This window comes from Cydia fagiglandana, chromosome 17 (genome assembly GCF_963556715.1).
Source record: "Cydia fagiglandana chromosome 17, ilCydFagi1.1, whole genome shotgun sequence".
Lineage (NCBI taxonomy): Eukaryota > Metazoa > Arthropoda > Insecta > Lepidoptera > Tortricidae > Cydia > Cydia fagiglandana.
The window spans coordinates 13,455,824-13,482,417 of record NC_085948.1 but is presented as its reverse complement, the minus strand read 5'-3'; the positions used below and the strand labels follow the sequence as shown (position 1 = coordinate 13,482,417).

Below are 26,594 nucleotides of genomic sequence, written 5' to 3'. Positions count from 1 at the left end.
AACTGGGGCGTTCAAATCCGGCCCTGCACATTAGGGTGGGCCGATATTGTATGAAAAAATATTTTTTTGCGTAAATCGTACCTGGGGGGGTCTAAAAAGTTGCTATTTTGTTTAAGCTCTTATATTCAGTTAAAAAAATGTTGATTCGTTATATGATTTAGCCCTCTACAGCTGCTCAAAGTTTTAAATTATTGAAATATTCGACGTCAGTTTCGTGTATGATTATTTATATTTTTTTGTAGTACTAAATAATAAAAACCACATGTATTGTATAAAACATAGTCTAATTATTTATAAATAAGCCATTTTTGTTACAAAATAAATGCATAATGTCGAAAGTTTTAGTGTTGAAAAACTTGAATTTTAACTAAATTAGCAGTTGTATTGTGCCTTATTGTCAAAAGATGGCATTACAGATCTGGATTTCAGTTTGGTCCGAATAAGTCCATCCCGTGCATTTTTTGAAGCCACCGTAATCGATGCTTCCGTTACAAGTTTTATGCACCGTTCTACTGCTTGCGTGTGACAGGGAAACTTAGAGAAAACGACATCTCGAGCTAGCGAGACGTCATCTATCATCTTCTGCAAATCCTCCTCAGACACATGGCTCATAATCGGCGGAGGTGTAACTTGACACTCAGCCCAGATTATCATGTCTATATAATCAGTTGCATTAAAATTGAGCTGAGGCAATTTAAACACTCTGACAGAACCAGTGATTGGCTGTCGTCTTGCTTGTAAAATTTTTCTTAGAGCAAGTTCTCTCACAGATTTTCTCTCATCCGATATCATAGCCACCAGTATGTTTTCAGGGTGAGCAAAAAAAGCATTCCTCTGGATTACTGGATCAATAATAGACCTCACATCGTCACCGAATGATCTAGTTAAACGTATTCAATTAAATACGTGGTGGGCTCCATAAATACACGACGATTTTTTCTTTATTTCAAACCAGACCGGTGCGTACACTTTGACAATGTATTCTGTTAGAATTTTCAATTTATTCGACGGTTTCTCACATCCAATATAATATCGTAATATACGATTTGCTGTGGTAAGCCAACGAGAATGAGCCATCTTTCCAGGTTGTCTATTTGCGAGTTCTGCACTACAAGTTCCCGTCGACACAGCACAACACATTTCGTACAAATACTTTTGGTCCGTACTTAAAGATTTTAGGACATTTTGGTCTATATCAGTAATACCACTAGTAATAGCTGCGTACTTTTTTACACGCAGTTTATCACAGGTTTCTAGAGCTTTTCCTATGGGCCCCGAGTACTCTCTAGGTCCACTTGTGCCTCCATCCAGCTGACAAAATAAGTGTCGTAAAGGCAACTCATTGGCATGGAGTTGGCATACAAGCCACTGTAATGGTTTTTGCAACTTCAACTCAGTTAATCTAATAACTCCTGCTTTCCACCCAGTATTCGTGGCAGTCCCATCACAACCTATACATTTTAATTCATTTAAGTCGATTTCGTGGCTTTGACAGTATTCAACGATTGAATTGCAAATTTCTTTGCCAGTTCCTGTTCGTGGTGTCGTGTGTCCTAAGTATAAAGAGCCTGGTTCACTTATAAGCGATATATGTTCTTCCACAGTAAGTCTACGATAGGAGCGACCATTCGAATTTTCGATAAGCAAGGTTTTGTCCTTCCTGCCGTCAAAATAAATCGCTTCCAATTGATCATGACTCATATTCTCCTGCAAGTTACATCTTTCGTTATTTCGAGCCCGCCATAGTTTGTTTTTATCCACTACTAAGTTTTTGTCGTCGTGAGATATAAGTCCTACGTCTTGCAGCACAGCAGTTGCGATTGCAGCTCCGGATCGATTTGAAATTCCGTACCGATCACACGTCTTCGCCAGTTCTGGCAATCTTAGGGTGTTATAAGGTGTATCAGTCTTCGGCAGTGATATTACAGATGGAGTATCTATGATGGCATTCGAATCAGTATGTGAAGCAAGCGAAGTACGTGCTATTTTTCGGTTGGAGCTTAGACCTGGTTGAGAGTTATAAAAATCCATCATACGGTTCTGCAACTTTTGCTGTCTTTCAATTTTTGAGCAATTTTTTGAGTCTGAATTTTGTCTACACCAGCTATAATCATTTGTCTGTGAGATCGTTGATCTAGTAGAAATTTTTGTTCGATGACTGGTACTTTATTTTGTTTAGCACAGGAACAATAATCGGTCCTCAGTACAATCGTGCACTTGCAAGCTGCAATGTCGAAAAGTTGCGTTAAACAGCCGTTTTTAAAGCTCGTCAACTTATCCCTATAGTTGTCGTTTATTTTACTTTTAGGGTACCGTATTACCTTTAAGTATTCGTCGTAATACTTTTTTAACAACTCCTTTATTCTCTTGGGACTTACAGTAGGAATAGAAGCGGAAGCCCAGATCTTCTCGATGTCGCAGCTCACACAAGCAAAAACATGGGTTATTGACGGTTGTTTTCCGGAATTAAGATCTTGCATACGGTGTCTTACGATAAGTATATACTTAATAGTGTCTGATATCGTCGGTAAAAGTTTCACGTTAAGATCTGAAGGTGGTCCAAACAAAGGGCAAGTAACTTCACTTCGTGTTTTGACGGTAGATTGCTTAGCACTCATATTTATGAACAAAACTTGAATAAAGTTGAATTATTATAGGGTTTTCTAAATGTTTAATAAGATTTTCACTTGGTTTTATTTATTTTTACTTAAAAACTATTAATGAGTTATGAAAACAACTATTTGACAAATTTATGAACAAATTGGCGGGTAACGCGAAAATTGAGTTGACAGTTTTGACGCAAGAAAGCTTACTTTTGTCTATGATTTAAAAAAAAGACCATTGTAATGTACGTTCCGATACTCGCAATGAATGAATAAACTATAAAATTAAATAAAAAAGCTTTCGGACACATTTTAGATACAAAAATAAAAACGTCGAAAAATATATAATTTAGAAATATTGAAGCCATGGTAGAGGGCTAAAAGTTATATAGGTTTTTTTTTTGATTATTTTTCTGATGCTAAACAGACCAAAACGCAACTTTTTAAACGTACCCAGCACTAAAAATATTATTTTTACAAAATCGACCCACCCTACTGCACATGGGCTTATTTACATTTATAATTTGTACACCATTTTTAATTATTATTAACAGTATATATTTATACATTTACAATTTTTTTTTTGTATTTACCACATAACATTAAATCTAACATTTTAAATACTTATTAATTACTACAAAAAAATTCGTCAATGGAGTACAAAGCGTCTTTAATTAGTTTTGTTTTCATTTGTCGAACAAATGAGGCGTAACTCGGGGCCTGCTTAATTGCCGGAGGGATCTTATTATAAACCTTCGGACCAATGGAGGTAAGACATTTTTTAGTTTTAGCCAATCGTGTGTGTGGCAAGCTCAGGTCATGCCGCCGTCGCGTGATTGAGCCGTGCGCATCAGCGTTGGTATGGAAGTGGTTAATGTGACACGTAACATACTTAGCCAGTTCCAATATGTAAAGACTGGGTACAGTTAATATATTGTGTTCTTTGAACAACTGCTTTGCAGGATGGTCCCAACTTACACCAGCGATCCTTTTTCTTCTACACAAGTTTGGTCAAGTAATAAGAATTTAGGGCTCTCAATTTTATTTTGACTTCTACAACAGTAAAGCTACGAGGCCATGTTTGGTATCGTTTTCGTATAAATTCGCAGTACCAAATTTAGTTATGGTATCACATTGACACCATTCCAAAGTAAAAACATATAAACTTACTTTCTCTTAAACTCCTCTTCACGCTTAAACTGCTGAACAGTTTTAATTTAAATTTAGTACACATATATTTTGAGTCCCGAGACAGGACATAAGTTATCTCAAAAATCATCCTTCAAAGGTGTGAAATGAGGTGTAGGGGGGAATTCAGAATTGACTTCTTGAAGTTAATACTGTTTAAGTTTAGGTTAGAAGTCATGTTTTTTTTATCATTTTTAACTAAATCAAAGATGTAGACCATCCCAAATTTAATATAAATCGGTTCAGCGGTTATTGATTTCCCGTACAAATTTCCACGCCACTTTTCACACCTTCAAAAGATGATTTTGGTTATAAGATCTATCCTATGTCCTGTTCCGGGATGCAAACTATTTCTATACCAAATTTCAACGAAATCGGTTCAGCGGTTAAGCGTCAAGAGGAGTTTAAAAAAAACCGACCAAGTGCGAGTCGGACTCGCGTATTAAGGGTTCCGTACATTAAGTCCGACTCGCGCTTGACTGCACATTTCTAATAGGTTTTCCTGTCATCTATAGGTAAAGAACTATTTTGTGTATTCAGACAGACAGACATACAGACGCACGAGTGATCCTACGAGTATAAGGATTCCGTTTTATGCTTTTGAGGTACGGAACCCTAAAAAGATTTTTTTAATTTTGTGGAATGGTTTCCATGTTAAATGGATTCAGCAACCCAGATTTATACGAAAACGATACCATACACGGCCTAGCACCTTCACTGATGTAGATATATCAAGATAAAATTGAGAGCCGTAAATAAACTTTCAAGAGCGGATATCTCAAAAACTATTCAACATATCGAAAAAATTGACTGAATAAACTTGTAAAAAATTAAATTAACTTTCATTTTGTATAAGTGGCCATGTCGCTAAGATGCATAGTTTCCGAGATATAATCGAAAAACCGGAAAATGGGACATTTAAAGCCCCCTCTCTTCCCCCCGCTCAAGGGCTACGGCCGGGGACTTTTTATATGTTCACCTCCTAACTTGTCCAAACCAAGTTACAGAGTCAAAAATTGTGTTCCGAGCATTTCCCTCTACAACTTTTTTGAGCATTCGTTGGCTGACCTAAGTAGCTTATTGCATTTCTTTAAAAACTTTTCTGTAAAAGGTTGACGGGTGTTGGGTGTTTATATGGTTTTGGTCGATTATTATCATTTGCATCGCCCATGATGACTTACTAGAATTACTTACGAGCACACGAGACACTAATAGTAGTTTGACAAACCTTGGTTTTCAAGAGGTATTTTATATTGACATTTGCTGTCACAAATTTGCTGTCAGATTTAGTCGCAAACCGCACGCAAAGTGCACACAAATGTGTCGACACCTTGTTACGGAAAAGTGTACACACGGCGACGACACTTTGTTTCGAAACAATTCTAGACACATTGTGTGGACTCTGTTACGACACATCTGACATTTAGTTACCACTTTGATGATTCTGCGACTGGAATGGTTATATGGGTGGTTTGCTCTAGGCTTCTGAAATAGCACGTCTTGCTGCGACTCGCTCGACTTCATTATATTTTGTACGTCAAGTCACGATTAATGTACGAACTTGTGTGGGTTGCGTCATGGTATGTCATGGTGATTAGTTCAGACAACACGGCAGAAGTAGACATAAGACTGTGATTGACTGTGATGTAGCGAATAATAGAAGACAGCGCGCTTTGTCTTTTTTTGATTGGTTCTAAAATATACGATAAGACTGTCACATACTCCCAAGGAATTTTTAAATATCGGATTGATAATACAAACCAATAATTCGAAATATTTTATTGTTGTAGGTGATGGCAGTCCAATTTTAGTCCCGCTCGGGTCCTGGGCTCGAGTTCCGATGACCGGTCCGTCGGGGAAGGCCTGCTTCAAGATATGCCACTGCACTGTCAAGGGCTTGGGGCAATGCCAGCCTTTGCCCTGCGTGGTGTTGGATAATTGCAGACTTCATGAGAAAGTTATCACGCATGGTAAGACCACATTGCTTGGATGCACACTTAATGCACAGTTCTAAAATCTTGTCGAAAATATAACTGAAACATAGAATATCTCCTAAGCTGTTAGTCCTGTTACTTTGAGATTTTGGTAGGTATACTCGTATTATAACTATGTAGTTAAAAAATGTGGCGATTAACCAAATTAAAAAATGTAGCGATTAACCAAAGGTTATTATTTAGTCGTTTTTCGTTTTCTAAATATTTCTTTATTCGATCCTAAGAGTACAATATAATTAATATACGTTCTAAAATGCATAGAACAAGAGTTGGTGATAAATTGTACAGTAACCATCAGATATATCGGAGCGGTCGAGGTGCTCACAAATATCTGACTACACCTCTATTGTCAAGGTTTTAGAGCACGTGTTCAGATACTTTTGAACACCTCGGCCGCTCCGATATATCTGATGGCGACTGTACCAGTTGTAATTAATAAATGCGTGACTTGATGACGACGGATATCTCCAAATAAATGTCACCTTGTGATTATCTGCCTCGTGTGCACATTAACGTAACTTTTCCAGGTGAGAAATACTACATGGAGTGCAACGCGTGCGCGTGCGTGTTGGGCGAGCGCGTGTGCGCGCGGCGCTGGTGCGGGCGCGCGGCGCTGCTGACCGGGCTCCCGTGCAACTGCCCCCCGCACCACCTGCCCGTCGCCGCGCCCGGCCGCCGCTACCCCAACGCCTGCCTCGCCAAGTGAGTCGCCCACCACGTACCACGGAATAAATAATACTACTATAGTTCGTTTTTTTTAGCATTAGAAATAAGGTAAACAATTTTGATGTGTCTTTTAATTGAAAAACACATTTTAAAAATAAGTTACGGCAAATATGTAACAATTATGAATCTAATATGATTATTTATATTCTTCTGCTTTGATAAGTAATAGTTTTTGATTTTTAAAAAGCGTTTTTTAATTTAAATCATGTCAAGATCGCTTACCTTCTTGCAAGTTCTTTCTAATGCTAAAAAAAACGAACTATAGGTTACCGAAGACTCACTCTCTAACAAAACGCGTCTATTACGATCAGCACAGATATGCCCGCTAGGTGGCGACAGCGCCACGCGCGGTTTATGGTTAGTCAGCAAAATTGGTATGGAACGGATGTACTTTAGTAGTGTCCGACCGAAACATGTTTTCTTGCCGAAACCGAAACCGAAACCGAATGTTCGGCTTTGGCTCTAGTTTCGGCCGAAACCGAAACCGAAACCGAAACTTTTGTAGACTTGTTAAAATCGTTGAAGAAATGTCATAAAACCCCTTTTATACACATATTATGGGGCTGTCAACACCCAATATCCTTGAAATTGATGTTACTTAAGCAGTTTTTGAAGAAAATTACTAGAGTTAAACCAAGATAATTCTGCAACGATTTTGATAACACACGCTGTGCAAGTGTTATTTTAAACGTCAAAACTTCTATGAAATTATGACGTATAAATAACATTTGCACTAGTTGCACTGCGTATGCTATCAAAATCATTGCAGAATTTTCTTGGTCTAACTCTATTCATTCACCAGTCAAGTTATTAACATACAGTAGATACAGGGTCAACCAAAAAACCAACCAAAAACGCAAGCGCGAAATTTTTTGTTGACAATATCGCAAGGCCGGGTACCAATCTTCACCTGGGCCTAAAAGTCTGAAGTGCCCCAGTGAGGCGAACTTTCATGCGAAGTCAAAGCCGTGCTTCAGGCTTCAGGACTACTCGTAGTAGTTGAGCACAGACTCCAACCAATGTCCATTGTATTAAAAAGCGAGACCGCAGGCCGAGCATGGCGCAGCGAGGCCAAAGGCTAAGCTGAAGTAGAGGACATGTGGAACATAAACCAATAGTAAATTGAGGTAAAATCACTCATTCACTCCGAAACAATTAGACAGTGTGCGTGTTATAGGTATTGACAATCTCTTAAGACTGCGTCGAGCGTCCAGTGGCGCCCTCATTAGTGGAATTGTGTTTTATAATAAAGCAATTAATTTTTGTACCTATACATGAATCAGTATAATATGTCATAGGTATTAATATTGTTGTCCTACTTATTCCCCAACTTTTGGTCTTATTCCGAAGTACCATTTCGTAAGTTTCGGTCCGGCCGAAAGGTTCGGCCGTTTTTTGGCCGAAACCGAAACTACAGCCGAAACATGATTTTTTGGCCGAAACTGGCCGAAACCGAAACCGAAACCGAACCTTCGGTCGGACACTATACTTTAGCTACCTGTAGCGAAGCGACGAAATCGCGGAGTGAGACACGCCCGCCCGTACTAAATAAGTGGAACCCGATAGGTATATTGGTGTATTCTCATTTATCCCCGCCGGACACAGATGGGAATAGGGGCATTCATATGAATCATTCCCATCTGTCGCTGGAACAAATATTTATTTATTTTTATCATATCAAATAGGAATATACCATTATATTCCACGACTGAGTAAGTTATCCTACTCTTGGAACTTGCCCATCAAAATACGGAGGTACCTATATTTATAAGTATTTGATTTCTTTCTTCAGTTCCCGCGTTTTATGTTAAACCCGGCAATGTACTCGTAGATAGCAATACCGTGCTTTTATGAAGATAATGAAATTTACTATGTTGATGGATGATACTTGTCTTATATCACTTTCTAATTAATGTTTAAATGTGAATAACAGATGTGCTGGCGCAACGGACGCGGAAATCGAGTTCGGGATCCGCTCAGCGTGCGCGGGCGCGGCGTGCGGGCGCCGCACGTGCTTGCCGGCGCGCAACGTGTGCCTGTCCCGGCTGCAGGCCAGCTGCCCGCAACATGTCTGCGGTAACACCTTACTGCTAGGGCCTGTGCACACCGGCTTGCGTGTACGTCCGCTAAAATGTGGGAGCTGCACACGCACACGTCACGCAAGCGGTGTGCCGTCTCTCATAAGGATTTGTATACTACAAAACCGCGCGCGCACGTGCACGTCACGCACACGAGGCCTTTAGTTAGGACAATGAATTTGGCCACCAAGGCTTTGGCTCAGTTCATGGTAGATTAAAAATAGTTTCAAGACCTTTTTATAAACCCACTATTGACAAATAAATGATCATTCATTCATTCATTCATTCAAATATACATTCAATCATTGCTTTCTGTCCTTAGTGAACACAAGTCACTGCAACGCCCAGCCACCAATGCCGGTGTGTGACACTGATGGCCACACACACAACAACCCGTGCCATCTCGTCCTCAGCGGGAACATGTTCGCCTACTGGGGACAATGTTTGGAGCGGTGCTCAAAGGTAAAAATAGTTATTTGTTTTACAAGGGGGCAAAGTTGTTGTTTAACCGCTCGTGCTAATATTGATACCCGAGCAAGCGAAAGATTCCAAAATTGAACCACGAGCGTAGCGAGTGGTTCGAAAAATGGAATCTTGAGCGTTGCGAGGGTTTCAAAGCACGAGGGTTAAACAAAATTTGCCCCCGAGTGAAACATAAAATTTTTCACCACACCAACCCGAAGCAAATATTAAAGGTAAAATATCAAACAAAATCAAACCAAATCAAATCCAAATTAATGTTATTAAATATTTATCATCCAAAATCATCATTTAAAAGTCAATTCTACCAGCAAATTTAAGAAAACAACTCAAAATTTGCATTTGATTACTTTGCCTCACATGTGGATAAAATGCAACTTTGCTATTCGTTTTCGAAGTGCAAAGTAAGCCTTTCCGAGCTGATGTGGTGAAAAAAAATTTAACACACACCTTGCCTTGTCTGAGGGTACAATACAACTAATCTGGAAAATATAGGTGAATGGGTCGGGTCTATGATATATCCATATATCTGATGCAGTCATCACCTATATTTTCCAGATTAGTTGTATTGTACCCTCAGACAAGGCATCCTCCATACTGAGCATAGTAGTGCTACCCCCTCTGCTACAAATATACGGTAGTTTTACTCTATTTTCGAGTCAAGTGTCTTTGTGTGTCGCCCGTGTCGTTGAACGGACCAATCAGGGCACGGGACTCGCTCACCCCGTCCCCCGCACCCCTGTATTTTTGGCAGCATCGGTTTCATGAAATAATTGCTCTAAGCTCCGTCTCGAGGAATCCTAGTCTATGATTGTAACTGTTAAGGGTTTGGCTTAAATTATATAGGTACATACAAAGAGTTAAAGTCACATCTCTTCTACAATAAATAACTCTTAGCTTACAAACTTATCAGAACCATCTCTTTTGATCTTCGTTCTGATACTTAAGTCGAAATATCGGGAGCTCGACAACAATACAAAACAATACACTCTTTTTGTTTGGGCAGTCGTGTAAAAAGGTGATCACGGTCCAGGTCCCGGTCGATATAAGTCTAGTGAAACTAACCGTGAATCATTCAAAACTGTTATGATATAAAACATGTTGTATGTTTTGCAGGTTGGACATGTTTGCGGAGCAAATGGCATCACATACATCTCGGAGTGTGCTGCGTGGGCTGAGTATGCCAGCGTCGACTACCGCGGTCCGTGTCTCGCGGTAGGACCTATATCCGACCTCATGGAGCCTAAATGCCAGGTCGACAGGATAATCTGCCCACCTTTGATAAAACCCAACTGTCTGGGATTCACGCCTCCTGGCGCTTGCTGCCCTAAATGTGGAGGTGCTCTAAGAATTCTTTATTCGAAAAAACAAATAGATAGAGCTCTATATGGCACTAACATATCATCTTCTGTGATAAATTTGAAGAATGTCTTAAGCGCTTTGGAAAGGCAAGTCAAAATAGCGGAATGCGCTTTAAGAGGTTACTTGACTATTGAAACGGAAATATTTGTTACCGTTGAGACAATTTTAGAGAATCCAACTGATCTACAGTTGCGCGTGTGTGTCTTAGAAGCTGAGAAACTGGCTGACCTTATAAATCGGGAAAGCCCGATTATTTCAAGTGATTTAGGTTTAAGCGCGTTGTCGTATGCGTTAACTGTTCATACGAATCCGACCAAAGGTGCATCTAGTTTAAGTCTATCTCTGTTAGCAATTATGATTTCTTCTATAAGTATTTTTGTTTTAAGATAAAACTGAAAAAAAAAAGAATTTGTTGTTATTGTAAATATGTACGTAACTTTAATTGTAAATAAGAGAATGAATACACCAAATATTAGTGCCATTATGAGATTACTTGTATGATAAATTGTCAACAAATATGCGACACTATTTTGATCTATATATTATTTTATGGCACATCACTCGTATTGTAGATTATGCCTTATTGTGACTAGTGAGTTCATGGTGCCATTTTGTTATGTTGATTGTACATAAGTAATATTCCGATAGACTGATATAGCATTTTACATGAAAGACAATTTTATTATGACGTAGTCACCCAACCAAAAATCTGCAATGTATATAACCAATTTAATGAAATGATATTAATGTTAGAATTAAGAGAAATATTATCCCCTAAAGCTCAAAAGAAAATTAAATAAATATTTAGAAATACCAAGTTTAATTTTATAATTTCAGATCAATCCTGTCCTGGCTAATAGATAACCGGCTAGTTCCCAACTCCACCATATAGGATAGTAAAGTTATATGCACAATATTCTTTAATATTTCTTTATTTTCACATAACACAGAATAATCGAGGAATATACGTTTAAAATGTGAATTTATATTATCACAATAATTGATCACTTATAATTAAATTCGGTTAAGTCTCTTTTGTCGAAAAATATATTGATTCTGTCGAGTAGTTGAGGGTCGGTGACTGTCTTGGCGAGCTGAGCGAAGCCGTCCTGCAGCACAGGGTTGATGAGCTGGAACCTCTCCAGGGGGAACGTGAGGATCAGCTCCAGGTATGCTATTAGGATGTTCTGGAAACAGTGTCGTTGCACCTCCGTGTCCTGCAAAATAAAAAGAAAATATATTGGTGCCCAACGTGGAACCCTGTGGAACTCACTAAAAGCCACTACTAAAATCACTATGATTTCGACTATACTAACTGTAGCTGTAATAAAAATTATAATAATATAAAACCCAACTTTATGGCATATTATCGTAATATTTGGCGCCCAACGTGGGATTTTTTTTCAATAAAGGAAGGAAGGCAACTTTGTATGGAGCCTTGCCCCAAAACCAACAGAGTTGAGAGTTAGGTCATTAGATAGATATTTCTCTGTACTTCATTTCGTTCTATGGGCTCCAAGCGGAATTCCATTGCAGAACTGAGATATTGGTATTTTAGCCAAAATGTCGTCACCCTTAGGTATTACCTAGGCAATAGGGTCCAAGTAAGTAAATTAATTGCTGCAGGGTAGATGATCGCGCACCGCCGGGCGAGCACACTGAATGATTTGCCGCGCTCGCCCGGTGGTGGACTCTATTGCCTAGGTAATAAGGGTGACGACATTTTGACTAAAATACCAGTATCTCATTTCTGCAATGGAATTCCGCTTGGTGCCCATAGAACGAACTGAAATACAGAGAAATACCTATCTAATGACCTAACTCTCAACTCTCAACTCTGTTGGTTTTGGGGCAATTTTGACGTATAGTCCTTTGCCAATCAATTAGTTTACTTTAATGCTCACCGTATGTGGGTTATATTAATTAGTTAAAATAAATATACGTGCCTTGCTAATGCTCAAAGCTCGTTGTTGTTCAATTTCTGGCGGCACCGGCTGCGGTGGGATGATCGGCTCCACAGTTTTATTCTTTTCGTACGTTGGTCCATCACATATCGTAATATTCACCTTACGCGTTGCCAGATGACTTTCATCAGATACGCTCACTTTCTTTTCCTTCACTGGACTGCTTTCACTTTCCATTATTCTTACTTTCTTAGTTACTACCTTATCTGAATCAGATTTTTCAGATTTCCTATCGATATCAGTGTCAGATTCATTAACAGTTTCACTACCAGTAACCTCAGTGGTTTCATCACTGTAAGTGTTATCAGATTTTGTTACAGTACTGTTTGACTTAAAATCTGCGAATGTAAATGGTTTCGGTTTTTCCATACTTTGATCAGGACGGTCACTCTCTGATGTAATATTTGAGTCTTCTTGTTTTGTCGTCTCTGATGATTCGGTAGTGGTTTGTGCATAATAGTCATCGTAGTGATTTGACGAATCTGTATCCACTGAACTACACGACGCTCTATCTTTTACTTCAGGCTCGTCGAAGACATTTATCAAATGCTTCACGTAATTATTGCATAGTAGTTCCCAAGTAGCTTTAAGATCAAATATTTTAATTATGAATCGATCATATTCCAGAGTAAGGTTCAATGTCGTTGTGTAATTATGTAGTATTATAGGCACATCAGTAGGCTTTAATTTGAATATATGAACTCCGGTAAAAAATACATCCGTCAAGGCTATAATTTTTATGAGCCAGGATGATGTAGTCTGCTTGTATAGATTGGCAGCGTAGTCGAGGTTTGATACTTTCTGTACAAGGAACTTCAATCCAGGTCGAGAGTCAAACTGCATCGCCCTCATGTAAGATAGCTCTAAGCTTTTTAGTAACAAGTCCACGTTATCATTATTTAGGAAGAACCTGTAATTGCAGATATTTGAACCCGCTTTAAAACTTTCTAATAGGATACTGTTTATACCGTGAAAGACATCAGAAGAAGCCTGGATCAGCACCGTGGCAATAATTTGGACTAAAATTTGGTGAGCCAGTAAACCCACAACTAAGCCTCTATGAGGAATCCTAACCGTGTATAGCTCAGGGTTTTGAGAGTTCGTGGACTCTTGAAGGTAGATCAAGAAAATGTAGCTCCTATCGTCGATAAGCATCAAGTTGTTGGAAGAATTCTTAGGGGTCAGTTTTGCATGACCATCTCCCCTTAGCTGCTCGTTGAGGAACACTTGTTGGGCCATCGCATGTAATCTTACATTGTCGTTCACAGAGCAGTCTCGTCTTGCAGCTACTTTTACCATAGCCAAATCTCCATAAAAGCTGTTTGAGTTCTCCTTAAACGCGTGTGTAAGTTGTTTCAATGGCGTCAAGCAAACGTTGCAAGCTCTGTGAAGACTTGTGCACACGATTTCCCATTGATTATCAGTAAGCAGATGGCCCGATGTTAGAATAATGTGCCTTATACACGATGCTCCTAGTCTGGCGATTGGTTCCTGAGGCTGCGCAATGCATTCAACCAAAATTAGTAAAATCTGCTTCAGAGCAAATGTGGCCTCTCTGCTTTCGACCATTTCAATTTCATCATCAGAACTGCCGTCTGTTGAACGGTCTACGTTTATTTGTTGTAAATGATGTAAGTATATGACTATAGTGTCTGTAGTCATTCCGCAGCATTGCTTGAAATTTGGCATTACGCTATCCCAATTGGTATTGGCAATGGCGATTTGCCGAAGCCAATTTTGGACCGTAGGTAGGAGCAAGTGGTTAATACAATGAAGACCAAAATGCGTCCCAGGAACATCTATTGTGTTTCTTAATAACTTAAAGAGGGTCTCCATAGCTGCTGGTTGGTTTTTCTTTGAGCACACGACCGTGGCCGATATTAAGCCTTCAATTAAAACATACCACACCTTCAAAATGTTACTAGGTCTATCGAGCTTCAATAGGCAGTTGTTAGTAGTATTTGCAGGAGAAAGACTTGTAGATAATTTTCTGTAGGAAATTAAATCTTCTGTGCAGTGTTCGTTTGATATGTATTTGGTTATATCAAGAGAGTTGCTAGGAATTATGGGATCCACAACAGCTAAAGGCATATCTCCTTTTATTCTGTTCCCTGTGTTGAAAATCGGGCACTTTGGCATATTGTACATCATAGTCAAGATGTCGGCACAGCTCTCTAAATGGTACAAAGCTTCTTTGCACATATCAACAATGACTTTTTCCGTTTTTTCTTCACTTAGGGGTATGAATTTGCTGTTCTTGGAAAATTTGAGGCTTAAGCTCGGTTTAGGCTGGGTTGGGCTTGTAGCTTTCTTTGCCTTGGCTTCAGTGGCTTGAGTTTCGTCGTAGTGTAGACCTTTTATATGACTGAGAAGGCATAGGATGCAGTCTAAAGCAGCGTTAGCGAAGACTAAAGTGTTGTCTGTATTGAGGAACACTTTAAATATCTCCAGAATGGCGGAGTACTGATTAGAGTTGTTAGCAGCACGGAGCGTGTTGAAGAGAGGTCGCCATCCGGATCTAATCTCCATTCTGTTGGTCTCCACGAATTCACAGATGCAAGATATAATTTGCTCCTGAAAAGAAAATTTGAATTAATTCCTATATTTCGCATTGAGTATTGTGACATTATCAACATAAAACTACGTTATTTTTCTGGGAAAATTCATAAAAGAAAGGAAGATAAGATGGGGTTTGGAAAACAAATTCTCAAAATTGAGTGCATTGCAAAACATTGGAGATTATTGAACATTGAACAAACTAGATAATGTCTAAACTTAAAATTCCCACAATTTTTTGATTAAAAAGGCAATTTGCGCCACATAGATACCTGGATGTCATCGTCGCACAACTCCAAGCACAGAAGATTCTCGAAAGGCTTCAGCAATGCTTCATTGAAATGGAAGTGAGGCAATTCCACCTGCTGATTGAGGAGCGCTGTGGCGCAGTCATGGAGGCACTGGATCGCAAGGCTGGAGATCTGGATGTCTTTGTGACAAGCCGCCTACAACATAATAGGTAGCACTTATAATATTTATGTTAGAATTTTTGCATATTAAATATTCTTTAGGTCTAGTTTGAATTTTATAAATCTCTGAATGTGGTAGCTCTTAAGTAACATTCGGACACATTGAACATTACCTTATACTCAGTAACTCCAAAACTGTCCGTGTTACTGACAAATTGGGCTCTTGTTCTTTTTGTCACATTTACAAGCCTAGTTTGACATCTCATGAATTTCTTAAATTTACTATAAGTTACACCTATCAAGTAATTATGAATATATTTTATAAAACATAACTTTAGTGTAACATGTACAATTTTATAACATACCTATGTAGTGCATTAGTCCGAACTCTAGCTGTAAACAAGCCATTTTTGGCTTAGCAGTTAAGAAACATGAAACTCTGTGGTTCATTTAATTGTTTAGAACTTAAATAAATGAAAAAAAAAGTAAGTTTTACCTAAAGAATGACAAGTTACGAGTAATTAGGTAACCAAAAAAATATATTTAGCTCATACCTGCATGAAGTGTGGTCCAACCACAGTCCATATAGACATCCTATGAGCCAAAGGCCTAGCGGCTCTAAGACAGCGCAGGGCGACATCCCCAGCACGACACAAAGCTCTGGCCGCTTCGCCGCCGCTACTTGACCCGGAATGTTTGCCACGCCGCCACCACGGCAGATTGTTGTTGGCCACGTCTTGATCCCAACACGAGAATAACTAGAAAAATTAAAAATAAATAATGTTTTTCAGAAATATCCGTTGAATGCCAAACCGTTGTAATGCATATGAGCACTTTTTGCATGTACACATGCACATTTGATCATTATTTTTGCATTACCCACATCCCACATCAGTTCCACATCCAATATATTTTTACCTCAGTCTCCCATTGATCACGAAAGCTGCGGAGCGTTCGAAACGTAGGAGTATATTTTAAATTTATTATACGAGATACAACATGTTAAAATAGTTTAATTTCATGATTAATAGTTTAATTTCATGATTATCGCGGTAATCGAAGACACTATTAATTATGATTCTTATTCGTATTTACGTGCAAAATATGAAACAAATTCTTAGTAATTCGCAATCCTGGTCACGGCACCAATTGCAAACACTCAAGGTCATACCAGCCTATGATGATGTGCTACAAGCCTTTGTAGAGCAGCTCTCAGAGTGGGCAGGGTAGTAGTGGCAGCAAGACGGGTGAATAGCGCGTCGCCTGCAGCAGACAATGCGCAGCACACGCGAGCTGCACCCGCGCCTGAGATAACGTTGCCACCCTGACCAAAAAATAATTATTAATCTACTAACCATAATATACTTTGCTAATCCTTTGACTGCTCCTGAGACTAAAGAGTGTACCGAAATACCGAGTACAGGAGTTATATTTTTTTAGATTATATTTGAAAAATTACACAGTTTTACATGAATTGGGTGTCTGACTTGAAATCGACCCTGAAAAAATGTTTTTGCTTTATATTGATTTTCTGTGCACCAAAAATATAATAAGTAACTCACCTCTTGGCGACAAGTTTCGACTATCTTAGCAACAGACATATCGTTATTCAAATTGTTCTCCATCATCGGTTGCAGGTAATTAAACACATCCACACTGAAAGAAAAAAAAAGTATCAATTTTTTATGTTACTAATTAGAATAGTTTACCACGTTTCTGGGGTATCTGAGATATTCCAAAAAGTATCCTGTAAAACATTTTTACGAGCAAGTCTTGTTTTACTCAAACAAGCACTAAAGTGTTAGGCCTATAATCATCGTTAATTAACAATTTTCTTACCAAGTCTCATCATCCCGGCTATCCAACCCCAGTTTAGCATCAGCTTGTAATATCGACACCGTTTTATTCCTGCCAGTCTGCATGGCTACTATTGGGGTGGCGTTATTGCCCTGCTGTCCGAATAGCGAGTGCTCGAAGCTGGAAACGTATTGGCAAGCTGCGAATATGTGCTCCCAGCATTCGGGGGCTTTCGAACCCAGTTCTAGACCACCTGGAGGCGAAGATGAAAATTGAATCAAATTTATTTCTGGCGCCCAACGTGGGATTAATACAGTTCAAATTTAGTTTGTAAAAATTATTGCAATCAAATAAGAAGCGTGAAGTAATAAGAACAATATACATATGATTACTTCAAAAGTCCAATAGTTAGGCCATGGATAGGTTATGGATAGTAAAATAGTTACTACCAATAGTTAGGTTATGGATAGTAAAAATGGCGCCCAACATACGACCTATCATAACTAGATAATGTCCGAGCCCAAGAGTCAACGTTATGTACAAACAGAAAATGACGGCCAAAGTAGCCTACTATAATGTAACACACAACACACCTGTTACATTTTCATATCCATATACATTTTCAACGCAGTACCAACTACATTCTCCAGAAACCGTACCTGTGATTAAAATATCCAATGATAAGGCGTGCGTGGAGAGGATTTTCCCATTCGGAGGCTGTGATATTGCTGAGTTTGCCAAGAGCGCCAATATGCTGCTGCAACGGTTTTGAAGCCCCAATGTATTGCTCACTCTTGCGGCCTGAAAGCGTAAGATAAAAGAACTAGCTCAAAAATAGCAATCTAAGGATGACAAGAGTTTGCACTAAAGAAAGAACTGTTTTATGAAAATAAAGGATTTTATTTGAGAGCATTTTTTTTTAGTTATTTATTATACTAGAAGTTACAACTTTATTGTTACATACAATGCTCCACAAAACTACATTTAGTTTGACTGTGGAGTCTCAGTATACTATAATACTATACTTAATTAAACTTAATTAGGAAGGAAGTGATCGTTTTTATTTTCAATTCTGCTTGATTAGCAGTTGATGCTAAGTTTGATTCAGAATAAAACGTATGTACCAAATGTTGTTAAGGAATTCCTTCTTTTAGCTGTTTAAGAAATTGATGACGACTTTCGAGCTAAATGCTTCTTTACTATCTTTTCTTATACTTAGGCCTCTTCTACTCCTATGTGTACTTACTATTAACTATGCAGAATATATTGATGGGCACAAAAAAATGTAATGTTGTACATACCTTGTGTAGCCCCTCCAGACATTGTATGGTAAGCCCTTCCCACGCGATCCTCTTCCTCTTGCCGAACGTGTTGATCTTCTTCGATATGATCACGTTCAGTTTCTGCTTCCTATTCCTATATCCGGTCAATGGTACGCTCAGAACTGTCACCATGGAGTCCCAGATGCACGTTAAAATTCTGTAAGACAAATAAAGAACTGGTTTGACTGTAACCAATATCCTTAGGACGTAAGAGGGAAGAAAAATTCGTTGATTTTTGCCAATGTATATTTAGGGATCACGATTGCACAGAATATGTTCGAATAGCGTTGTAGGATAACAAGTTCTATTTCAGTTAGATTTCTCAACTTCATATACCTTCTTGCCCATCGCAGGCTGGCCTGGTGTTGCGTCGAATCGTTAGTGTTGTTGTACATCATAGATACTTCCTTCAGCTTCTGCCAGTCTGACATCACGGGGTTCTGATCCAAACCACCGAGGTCTGGAAATGGTAATCATACTTACACCACACCAAGGAAAGGCATTATTTCTAAAATTATTTTGTTTCTAAACGTGATATAAATCAAACATTCTTTAATTCGATACTTGGTCCACTAGAACTCCCCTGCATTAATTTCTTCTCATCCTTACCTGACAATAAGTGTACCAACGGATGGTCGGAGCTAGGGACATCCTTCAATAGGTCGTTATTCAGGACCTGCTGATACAGCTCTCGAAGCCACGTTGCTGAAAGGTAGACTAGCACTCCGCTACCTTGAACCTCTTCGACAAATTCATCCTCTGTCAAGGACACTTGAATTTTCTGTACAAACAAATTATTACCGTAAAAAAATATTCACCTCCCTCATGAAATTTTCTTTTCGATATTATTATCAAGCAATCCTCATTATTTAATCTCGTTACCAAATAGCATTGTCACTGGTTTGGAATTTGAATTCTGTCTATACTTAAGCAAATATTTGGTCTTTAAACTCACGCTAGGTTCTCTGTAGTAATTGGTCCGCCTTTGCCGTAAAGTAAGAAGCAACGCAGCATAAGTAGCCAGATAAACCCCATCAGCATTCATAATACAAGACGTAGCGGGTGGCTGCGCTGCATTATGTTGGCAGCACTTGGAAGCGAACTCTTGCATAGCTTCGTCCACTTCGATACAAGTTCGCAAGTTTAATAGTTTAGGAAGTAAGGAGTTCTGAAGGGTTTTGACGAACTGTCTTGCGTTATGACGCTCTAGATCCACGTTGCATTCAGTGATGTTGTATCTGAAATAATTCAATGCAGCCGTGAGATACTCGTCGTTAAGCTATCCAGAAGCTAAAAGCAGTAAAGTTTAAAACTTGGCAGTTTCTCGAGATTGTCGCAACAAAAGTTGAAGTTGAATATGTAATTTGAGAGGAAGCTCGCTCGATCAATGGAGAAAACCAATTTACTTTAAATCCGATAGTTTTTCTAATCTTGCGTCTGTTCCGGTGTTGTATAAATTATAGTTAAAATGTTTAGTTACCTTCCAAGATTTAGCGTCCGTGGTATGGTCTTGGTCTTCTCGTGGGGTGAATCGCTTTCAGTGTCTGCGGTGGGGTTGGGATGGTTAGCCCGGGAGGGTAGGAACACGTTATCAGCGTCCGAGTCTGCTTCGGCGTCACTTCCCGAACTCATATTCTCGGGGCCGGAGGTGTCTGAGGGATGTAGTGGTAATAGTATGAGCACATTTCACAAAAGTTAGTTTAAAAAGCACCGAATGTATCAAACGTTATTAAAAAGTTTCAGTAATCCATTATTATTATATTAGTCTTCTACAGAAATACCACAGTCAGGTAATTTTTGAGACCAAATGAAATACTAATAGGAAATAGTTCTTGAAAATGTACCTGAGGAATCGTGGTTCTTTTCTTCGTTACTCTGAAGAACTGCGACCACGTCTCTGTTCAAGAAAAAACTGTGAGATACTTTGTGAAAAAACTAAAAAGTAAAGTCTAAACATTTTACTGTATATCATCAGTTTGGATAATGTTCCCCGGCCCAGTAGCAGAGACTCCATTTACTCATCGTTTTCAGAGAAATCTCTACTATTAAAAGATAAATAGTATAATTTTATCAATACTTCTTCAATTGGTTCAACAAATTTATAAAGTTGACAAAAAATGCTGGTAGTAAAAAACACTTGATTATTATAAAAATATGCTGTGATTTCAACTTTACCTATATGGACTAGGCAACCGCGCCAAAGTCTGATACGTGAGCGGGCCACTATAATCAGCATCCTGCAACCTAGGCCAGCTCTTCAAGATCAGAGCCGCGACTTCTGGCGACAGGTACTCGGTGGTGCCGGAGCAGAGCTTCTCCAAGGCGTCGAGGAGCGACACGACGCATTCTACGGCCGCGCCGACAACTTCGGGGTTGCCGCTGCGGCCGCATTCCTCTATGCCGTCCATTATTCTGGAAAAGTTTTATGATGTAATCGTTTAATTTTTGTACATGTTTAGTGCCTAGCAAAATCTAGCTGTTAAGTACCTACTGTTTAGAAGAGAGCTTATTCGTTGAAGACAAGCTACTTATTTTTTGCTGTAGTCAATGAGGAAGACTGATGATTGAAATTTTGTGTTCAAGTTTTGAAGCATTGATTCTCTACTACTGGTTTTACTCTGTGTGATATGGGAGGGTAGAGCATTCGATATACCATCAGTGGGCTTCGAGAATCGGTCGGAGGTTTAAGGGAAAAACTACCAGGCGTATTAATTGGTCAAAGATATAATTGTCTCAAATTATATTAACATTATGTACTCACAATCGTATGATCGCCATATCGTCACTATGTCGCTCCATCTCAGCCTTCTTCAGCAGCACCAGCTGGCACAACCTCTTCGGATTCTGTAGCAGTTCCCTCGTGCTCCTCAGCGGTTCCACTCGGTGCGATATGGGAGGGTAGAGGAGCATCCGATGGTATAGGGCTTCGAGAACCGGTCGGAGGTTTGAGGTGGAACCCACCAGGCGGATTAACTGGTTAGCTATGCTGTGAAGATAGATCATAAGTGTCAAGTTCATATCTAGATGATTAGACCCAAAATAAAATTTGAAAAGACAGTCATGAATTTATGATTAATATATTTCGTTACGAAAAGTTTAAAAAAAGTTCTCTAAAATTTTAGGAAAATTTTATAGGAAATTAAGGAAGTTTTCATTTTGGAAACGGAGTATTTCAATCCCCCATACAAAAATACGAGATATTTCGCAATTTCGGAAATTTTCCGACGTCTGGTTTATATCAGAAATAAGTATGTTGAGTATAGCAAAGGATATGTATTGGTGTGTTTGAATGAGAATGAAAATGTTGATATAATACCTGTAAATAGCTTTAGCTTGTTTGCTATTGAAGCTTGGAGCACACACGAGGGCTCCGGAACCCCTGCCTGAATCATCAACCAGGTGACCTTCATGTTCCCTAAAACATAAAATAATGAGATAATCCTTGAAGATTGTTTAAAATAAGTCTATTTAAATAAAGAAGATTCCTTGCCTGGATTTTATATTCTTATCAACTCTCGGAGTCCCAAGAAAAGATATAAGCGAGGGGCAGAATTTCTGCCAGAGGAACGTCATGAAATGAGAGTTGCCACTAACTCTCTCCGACAAACTAGACATCAGCGTCAACAAGCAGTCCAGGAAGAAAAGGGCCACTGGATTTTGTTTTGGTATGCTGAAAACAGCAAAGTCATTTATTATCTAACACATTACACAATACAATTTAAACAAAGTGTCTCAGAGAGCCGACCGAAAAAATACCTATTGTATCACAGGAATGACTTTCCCTTAACGGGATAAGTTCGCCTTTGTACACATTTATTGTATTCTCTCTGTGTTATGTACTTGTTTTGTGCAATAAAGTGTTTACTAGTTTACTACTACTACTACTTTCACATTATATTAGGACACCACAACAGCTACTATTTTGTTACGGGCTATAACCGCGAAAATCGAAGTTCGCAAATTGCGGGGATTTTTCTCTGTCACTCTAATTACGCCTTCATTGAAGTAAAAGAGAAAGATCCCTGCAATTTGCGAATTTCGGTTTTCGTGGTAGCCGCTCAGGTTCCAGGGGTGAAAATTATGCAGGACCTCGTTGAAAGATCCACGTCGCATGGTCAACGCGAACAGGGCTGGGCACAAGCACGGCTTTCGCAGAGCTTGAAGATTTCGGGGTTCCGAAATATATCCCACGTAAATTGACTAAAAATACGTGAGTGAAACTGCAAACTATAGTTTAGATTACATACAAGTTATGTCGGAACTTACAACTGTGTCTCAGAGAGTCGGCCGCATAGGTATTGTATGACGGGTATCACTTCGCTGTAGCAACCGACAGCAACAATATGGTTGCGGCCCAGAGGTGATCCGTCCGATAACAACTCTTGGCACTCTTCATCTAAAATCATAAACATGTGGCTCTAAGCATTTAACTTGTACACGATTGATGTTCCAGAACAAGAAATAGTTACAACTTACGAGAAAAGTAGGCAGACACTAGAAATTAAAAGGATCACACTATAATAGTGCAAAGCCACAGAATAATTAATAGTACAACCGTAGTACCCCATTATATTTTTAGCGTTTATTGCGTTAGAGCGTATTCACGTGTCCAGTCCGATATCGGATGTCGGATGGCCTTTGCAGAAAAACTGCTAGAAAAAAATAAATTATTATTCAAATATAAAACCTATGTAAACCTATTTTCAAAAGTAGAGTAGCGGGATACGTCACACTCCCGAGCTGGAAGAACCGGAAGTTACCATTAATCCAAAACATAGTCTTAAAGGTGTTGTGGTAACCTTCTAGCTCGTGTCGGTTGTAGATGTCTCACTTTGTCTGCCGTAAACTTGTGCTCACCGAGCTGTGCGCAATAAGCTCGCAGGGCCTGCGCGGCCGCAGCCCTCGCGGCAGCGGCGACATGCGGCGCGGCGCCCGCCGCCTCGGCGCACCGCCCGCACGCCCACACGCACAGTCGCCCGTTCAGCGTGCGTCGGGGAGACAGAGCCAGGGACAGGTACATGCGGAATATTTGGACCTGACACATATCACATTTGAATCAAATTTTTGAACAGAACACTCTTTGGATTCTAAATATTCATACAGTGAGAATATCATTCTACGTTATTCGAAACCTGGAGATTCGAAATTCGAAAAATACTTAATCTCGCTAGTTGAATTATAAACTGACGATAGGGAGATTACAATATTTACAATCTAACGTAACCTAACCTACGTTAGATTATAAACTAACGGGTTCACAATCTTACGGTGTCATATAGATCCGCAGAGTGGCGAAAATTGGACATTAATAGAAAATTAAGTTTTCCTTTTCTGCTCTCCTAACAGTCCTAACTAAGCTACAGACCGACCGCTTAAATGAGTCCTCGCCTGCGTGTTACGGGGGCGACGGGGTGGGACGACTAAGGGTGGTGGGGAAGGTGCGGGCGGCAGGTGTACGGCACCCGCACCTTCCCCGTCGCCCTTTGTCGTCATTCCCCGTCGCCCCCGTACCGCGCAGGCGAGGACTCATTTAAACGGTCGGTCTATAAATTGCAGTATCTCAAAAACAAATGATCATGAAAATGGAAGGGCAGCTTTGTGTCACTCCGAATCCGATTCTTAAAGCTTACCTGAGTATCCGGCAAGTGGTACATCACTGAAGCGGTGGCACACAGCAGCTGAGAAGGCATCCATAATGAGTCGTCTTCTGGCTCGATCCCGCGGTGGAACCGGTCGTCGCGGAGTATTTTCTGATCAGACAAATGATATGATATACTTTTTTTGTGGTAGAGAATAATCTCAATTATAATAAAATTAGTTGTCAAGCGGACCCCAATAAGCTCTCATGAGCCATGGCGAAATGCCGGTATAACGCGAGGAAGAAGAGGAGAGAATAATCTACAACTGTACTTTCAAATTGATTAGGCCCCCTGATACCCCCTATACATAACACTACGTACATGGAAGCCCTGAAGAGCGAGCGCGACGAGGCGCGGCCGCTTGCTTTCGAGCGCGACTTGTAAAGGTAGCAGGCATACTCGTCGTAGCTCGTAGGAGGCGCGCCGCCCGCTGCTTTCTTGTATGCATAACGCTTCTGTGAAGAATTGAAGGTAGATATACTTTTACGTAAACGTTCCAGGGTGACCTCACCGTGTGAGCAGATTTAGGTATAATATCTGGGAGAGCGAGCTTTGCTTATATAAATAAATATTATATAAACCTCGACGGCGCGTTGGCGAGATGACCTCGACGCCTTTGAAAGGAACTGGTGGAAGACGGGTCAAAACCGGGATACGTGGAAAGGGAGGAGGGACGAGGCCTTTGCCCAGAAGTGGAACACTCTAGTAGGCTCATATAAATAATAAAATAATAAAAATAATTAAAATAAATAAGTATATATATAAATAAATTAATAAACAAGAATTGCTCGTTTAAAGATATTAGATACATGCAACCCGATACAGCACAGATTATAAAGATATCGTTATTTTAAACTTCGATGGTGACAAATTCCTCAGCGTATGCCCTACCAGAACCCTACGACCGTTACGACCGGTACGAACCTTTATGAACGTACAAGAATTCTTAGTACACCTAATTGACGGACAATACTTGTGTACCATCACGCTCCGTGATTGTTGCGTGCGCCATTTAGGGTCCTAGCTAAATTGGTTGTTCAATACTTACGCTATAGAATTTTCAATTGAACAAGAACCCTAAATGGCATAACAATCCCGTGTGGTAACTGTTCATCGGAAGTTAAAACAACTGTAGGAACTATATAAGGTTTACTCGGGTAATTCCGAATATCGAAAACTGTCGGATAGTTCCGAAAAGAGACTTTTATTATGATGGAATTAAGGGTGATTTTCATCTGAATTTCGGAATTATCCGACATTCGGTATTACCCGAATACACCGTACATATGGCAAATTATTTATTTGTTAAAAAAATGTTCTGGCATATTCAATATGACAGTGCGATACGTGCTATACTACCCTACGCCAGCACAGCAGCACAGCATGTAGGTAAATATATAGTATCTAGTCATATTTTGTCAAAATTTTATATACATGCATATAGTACTTTTCATCTTACAACTAGACTAAAGATGACGTCACCATAATGTATGACGTCACAAATTAATAAGGCACACCACTTGACTGAGTTTTCCTGTAACCATATTGCTCAATATGTTAACTACCGCATAGGCATCCATGCATAGTACATATAAAATATGCTGAGTATATGCAGACTGCCCTTCTTTACTAAGGACATCCCTATCTAAATTTGGCTTTACTTATCTATTTTTCGTGATTGGACGTACATAAGTGAGATGTTTAATGTGTAGTTGGTTAACTTTTATTTACCTAATGCATCCTGGCAAGCTTTTCTTAGCGCGTTCAACTTGGGTCCGGTGGCTTCTTTGAAGATGTCTTGCAGGAGTTCCTCCATACTACACAAAACGCATAACACACTTTAAATCTAAACACAATTACTATTAGGTAAAATGGAATATTTTAGTTAAATGCGTTACAGGCGCGCTTTTGTGTGGGTGTTGCTTATCGTCGTTGACGTACGGCGTACGGCGGAGCATGCTCCGTTGAAAAATCAATATCTCGCCTCAGATGGTTGCGATTGAGAATGGTGGAATCAACAGGTGGTAGCATTGGTGGTGCAAATACTAATAGTGTATTTGATAATTATTACATAGGTACAATTTAATAAATTAACAATTCGTTGAAATAAGTAAGGGATACATACTTTCGTAATTTGGGTGCATGTTTTCTGAAGTTGTAATAACTGAAGTTGGTGTAAAAATGTATGGTGAAAACAATGAAATTGTATATGTTCATTTAAATCCGAAATATTATGTAAAATATAGCAACGTATAAAAGAAAGATGAAAATAAAACCATTTATTATTTAAATTTACCCGCCCACGATTATTAAGACAGGTGACATTACCAGTGTTGCAACTATAAGTAAAATAAAATCCCATAAAATATAGTTAGTCAAACGAATTTGTCAGTCATCCTTTTTTAGATGCTAGTACTAGTGTAAGACAAAGATAGTATGATTCTCTCTGTCTATGATTGAAATGAGACAGTCCTT

At 39.3% G+C, this 26,594-nt stretch overlaps 2 protein-coding genes across 2 annotated transcripts in view; one reads left to right on the top strand and one right to left on the bottom strand.

Annotated features, from left to right (window-relative positions):
* LOC134672543 (reversion-inducing cysteine-rich protein with Kazal motifs) overlaps positions 1 to 11,236 on the top strand; it is a 55,011-nt gene extending 43,775 nt beyond the window's left edge. Inside the window, exons 14-18 of the mRNA XM_063530489.1 lie at positions 5,582 to 5,761; positions 6,313 to 6,487; positions 8,445 to 8,587; positions 8,912 to 9,051; positions 10,186 to 11,236. Coding sequence (XP_063386559.1) covers positions 5,582 to 5,761; positions 6,313 to 6,487; positions 8,445 to 8,587; positions 8,912 to 9,051; positions 10,186 to 10,821 — 1,274 coding nt within the window. The 3' untranslated portion in view covers positions 10,822 to 11,236. The remainder of the gene's footprint in view (positions 1 to 5,581; positions 5,762 to 6,312; positions 6,488 to 8,444; positions 8,588 to 8,911; positions 9,052 to 10,185) is intronic.
* Positions 11,237 to 11,347: 111 nt separating this feature from the next.
* LOC134672521 (brefeldin A-inhibited guanine nucleotide-exchange protein 3) lies at positions 11,348 to 26,189 on the bottom strand. Its single transcript, XM_063530462.1, has 23 exons — positions 25,851 to 26,189; positions 24,441 to 24,574; positions 24,111 to 24,230; positions 23,338 to 23,515; positions 22,747 to 22,876; positions 21,971 to 22,150; positions 21,797 to 21,895; positions 21,242 to 21,466; positions 20,656 to 20,892; positions 20,325 to 20,377; positions 19,961 to 20,132; positions 19,436 to 19,718; positions 19,090 to 19,261; positions 18,817 to 18,940; positions 18,460 to 18,637; positions 17,818 to 17,959; positions 17,201 to 17,411; positions 16,924 to 17,017; positions 16,533 to 16,685; positions 15,916 to 16,119; positions 15,224 to 15,397; positions 12,378 to 14,969; positions 11,348 to 11,648 (listed from the first exon to the last, which is right to left on the bottom strand). The coding sequence occupies exons 1-23, from the start codon at positions 25,933 to 25,935 to the stop codon at positions 11,436 to 11,438; spliced, it is 6,153 nt and encodes a 2,050-aa protein (XP_063386532.1). The 5' UTR covers positions 25,936 to 26,189; the 3' UTR covers positions 11,348 to 11,435.
* Positions 26,190 to 26,594: the final 405 nt, after the last annotated feature.

Coding starts and splice junctions, on each gene's coding strand:
- LOC134672521 (XM_063530462.1), bottom strand. CDS start 25,935: ATGGAGGAACTCCTGCAAGACATCTTCAAAGAAGCCACCGGACCCAAG. Junction 24,575..25,850: donor AGCTTGCCAGGATGCATTAG/GTAAATAAAAGT, acceptor AATTCTTCACAG/AAGCGTTATGCATACAAGAA. Junction 21,467..21,796: donor CAAGCTAAAGCTATTTACAG/GTATTATATCAA, acceptor CTATCTTCACAG/CATAGCTAACCAGTTAATCC.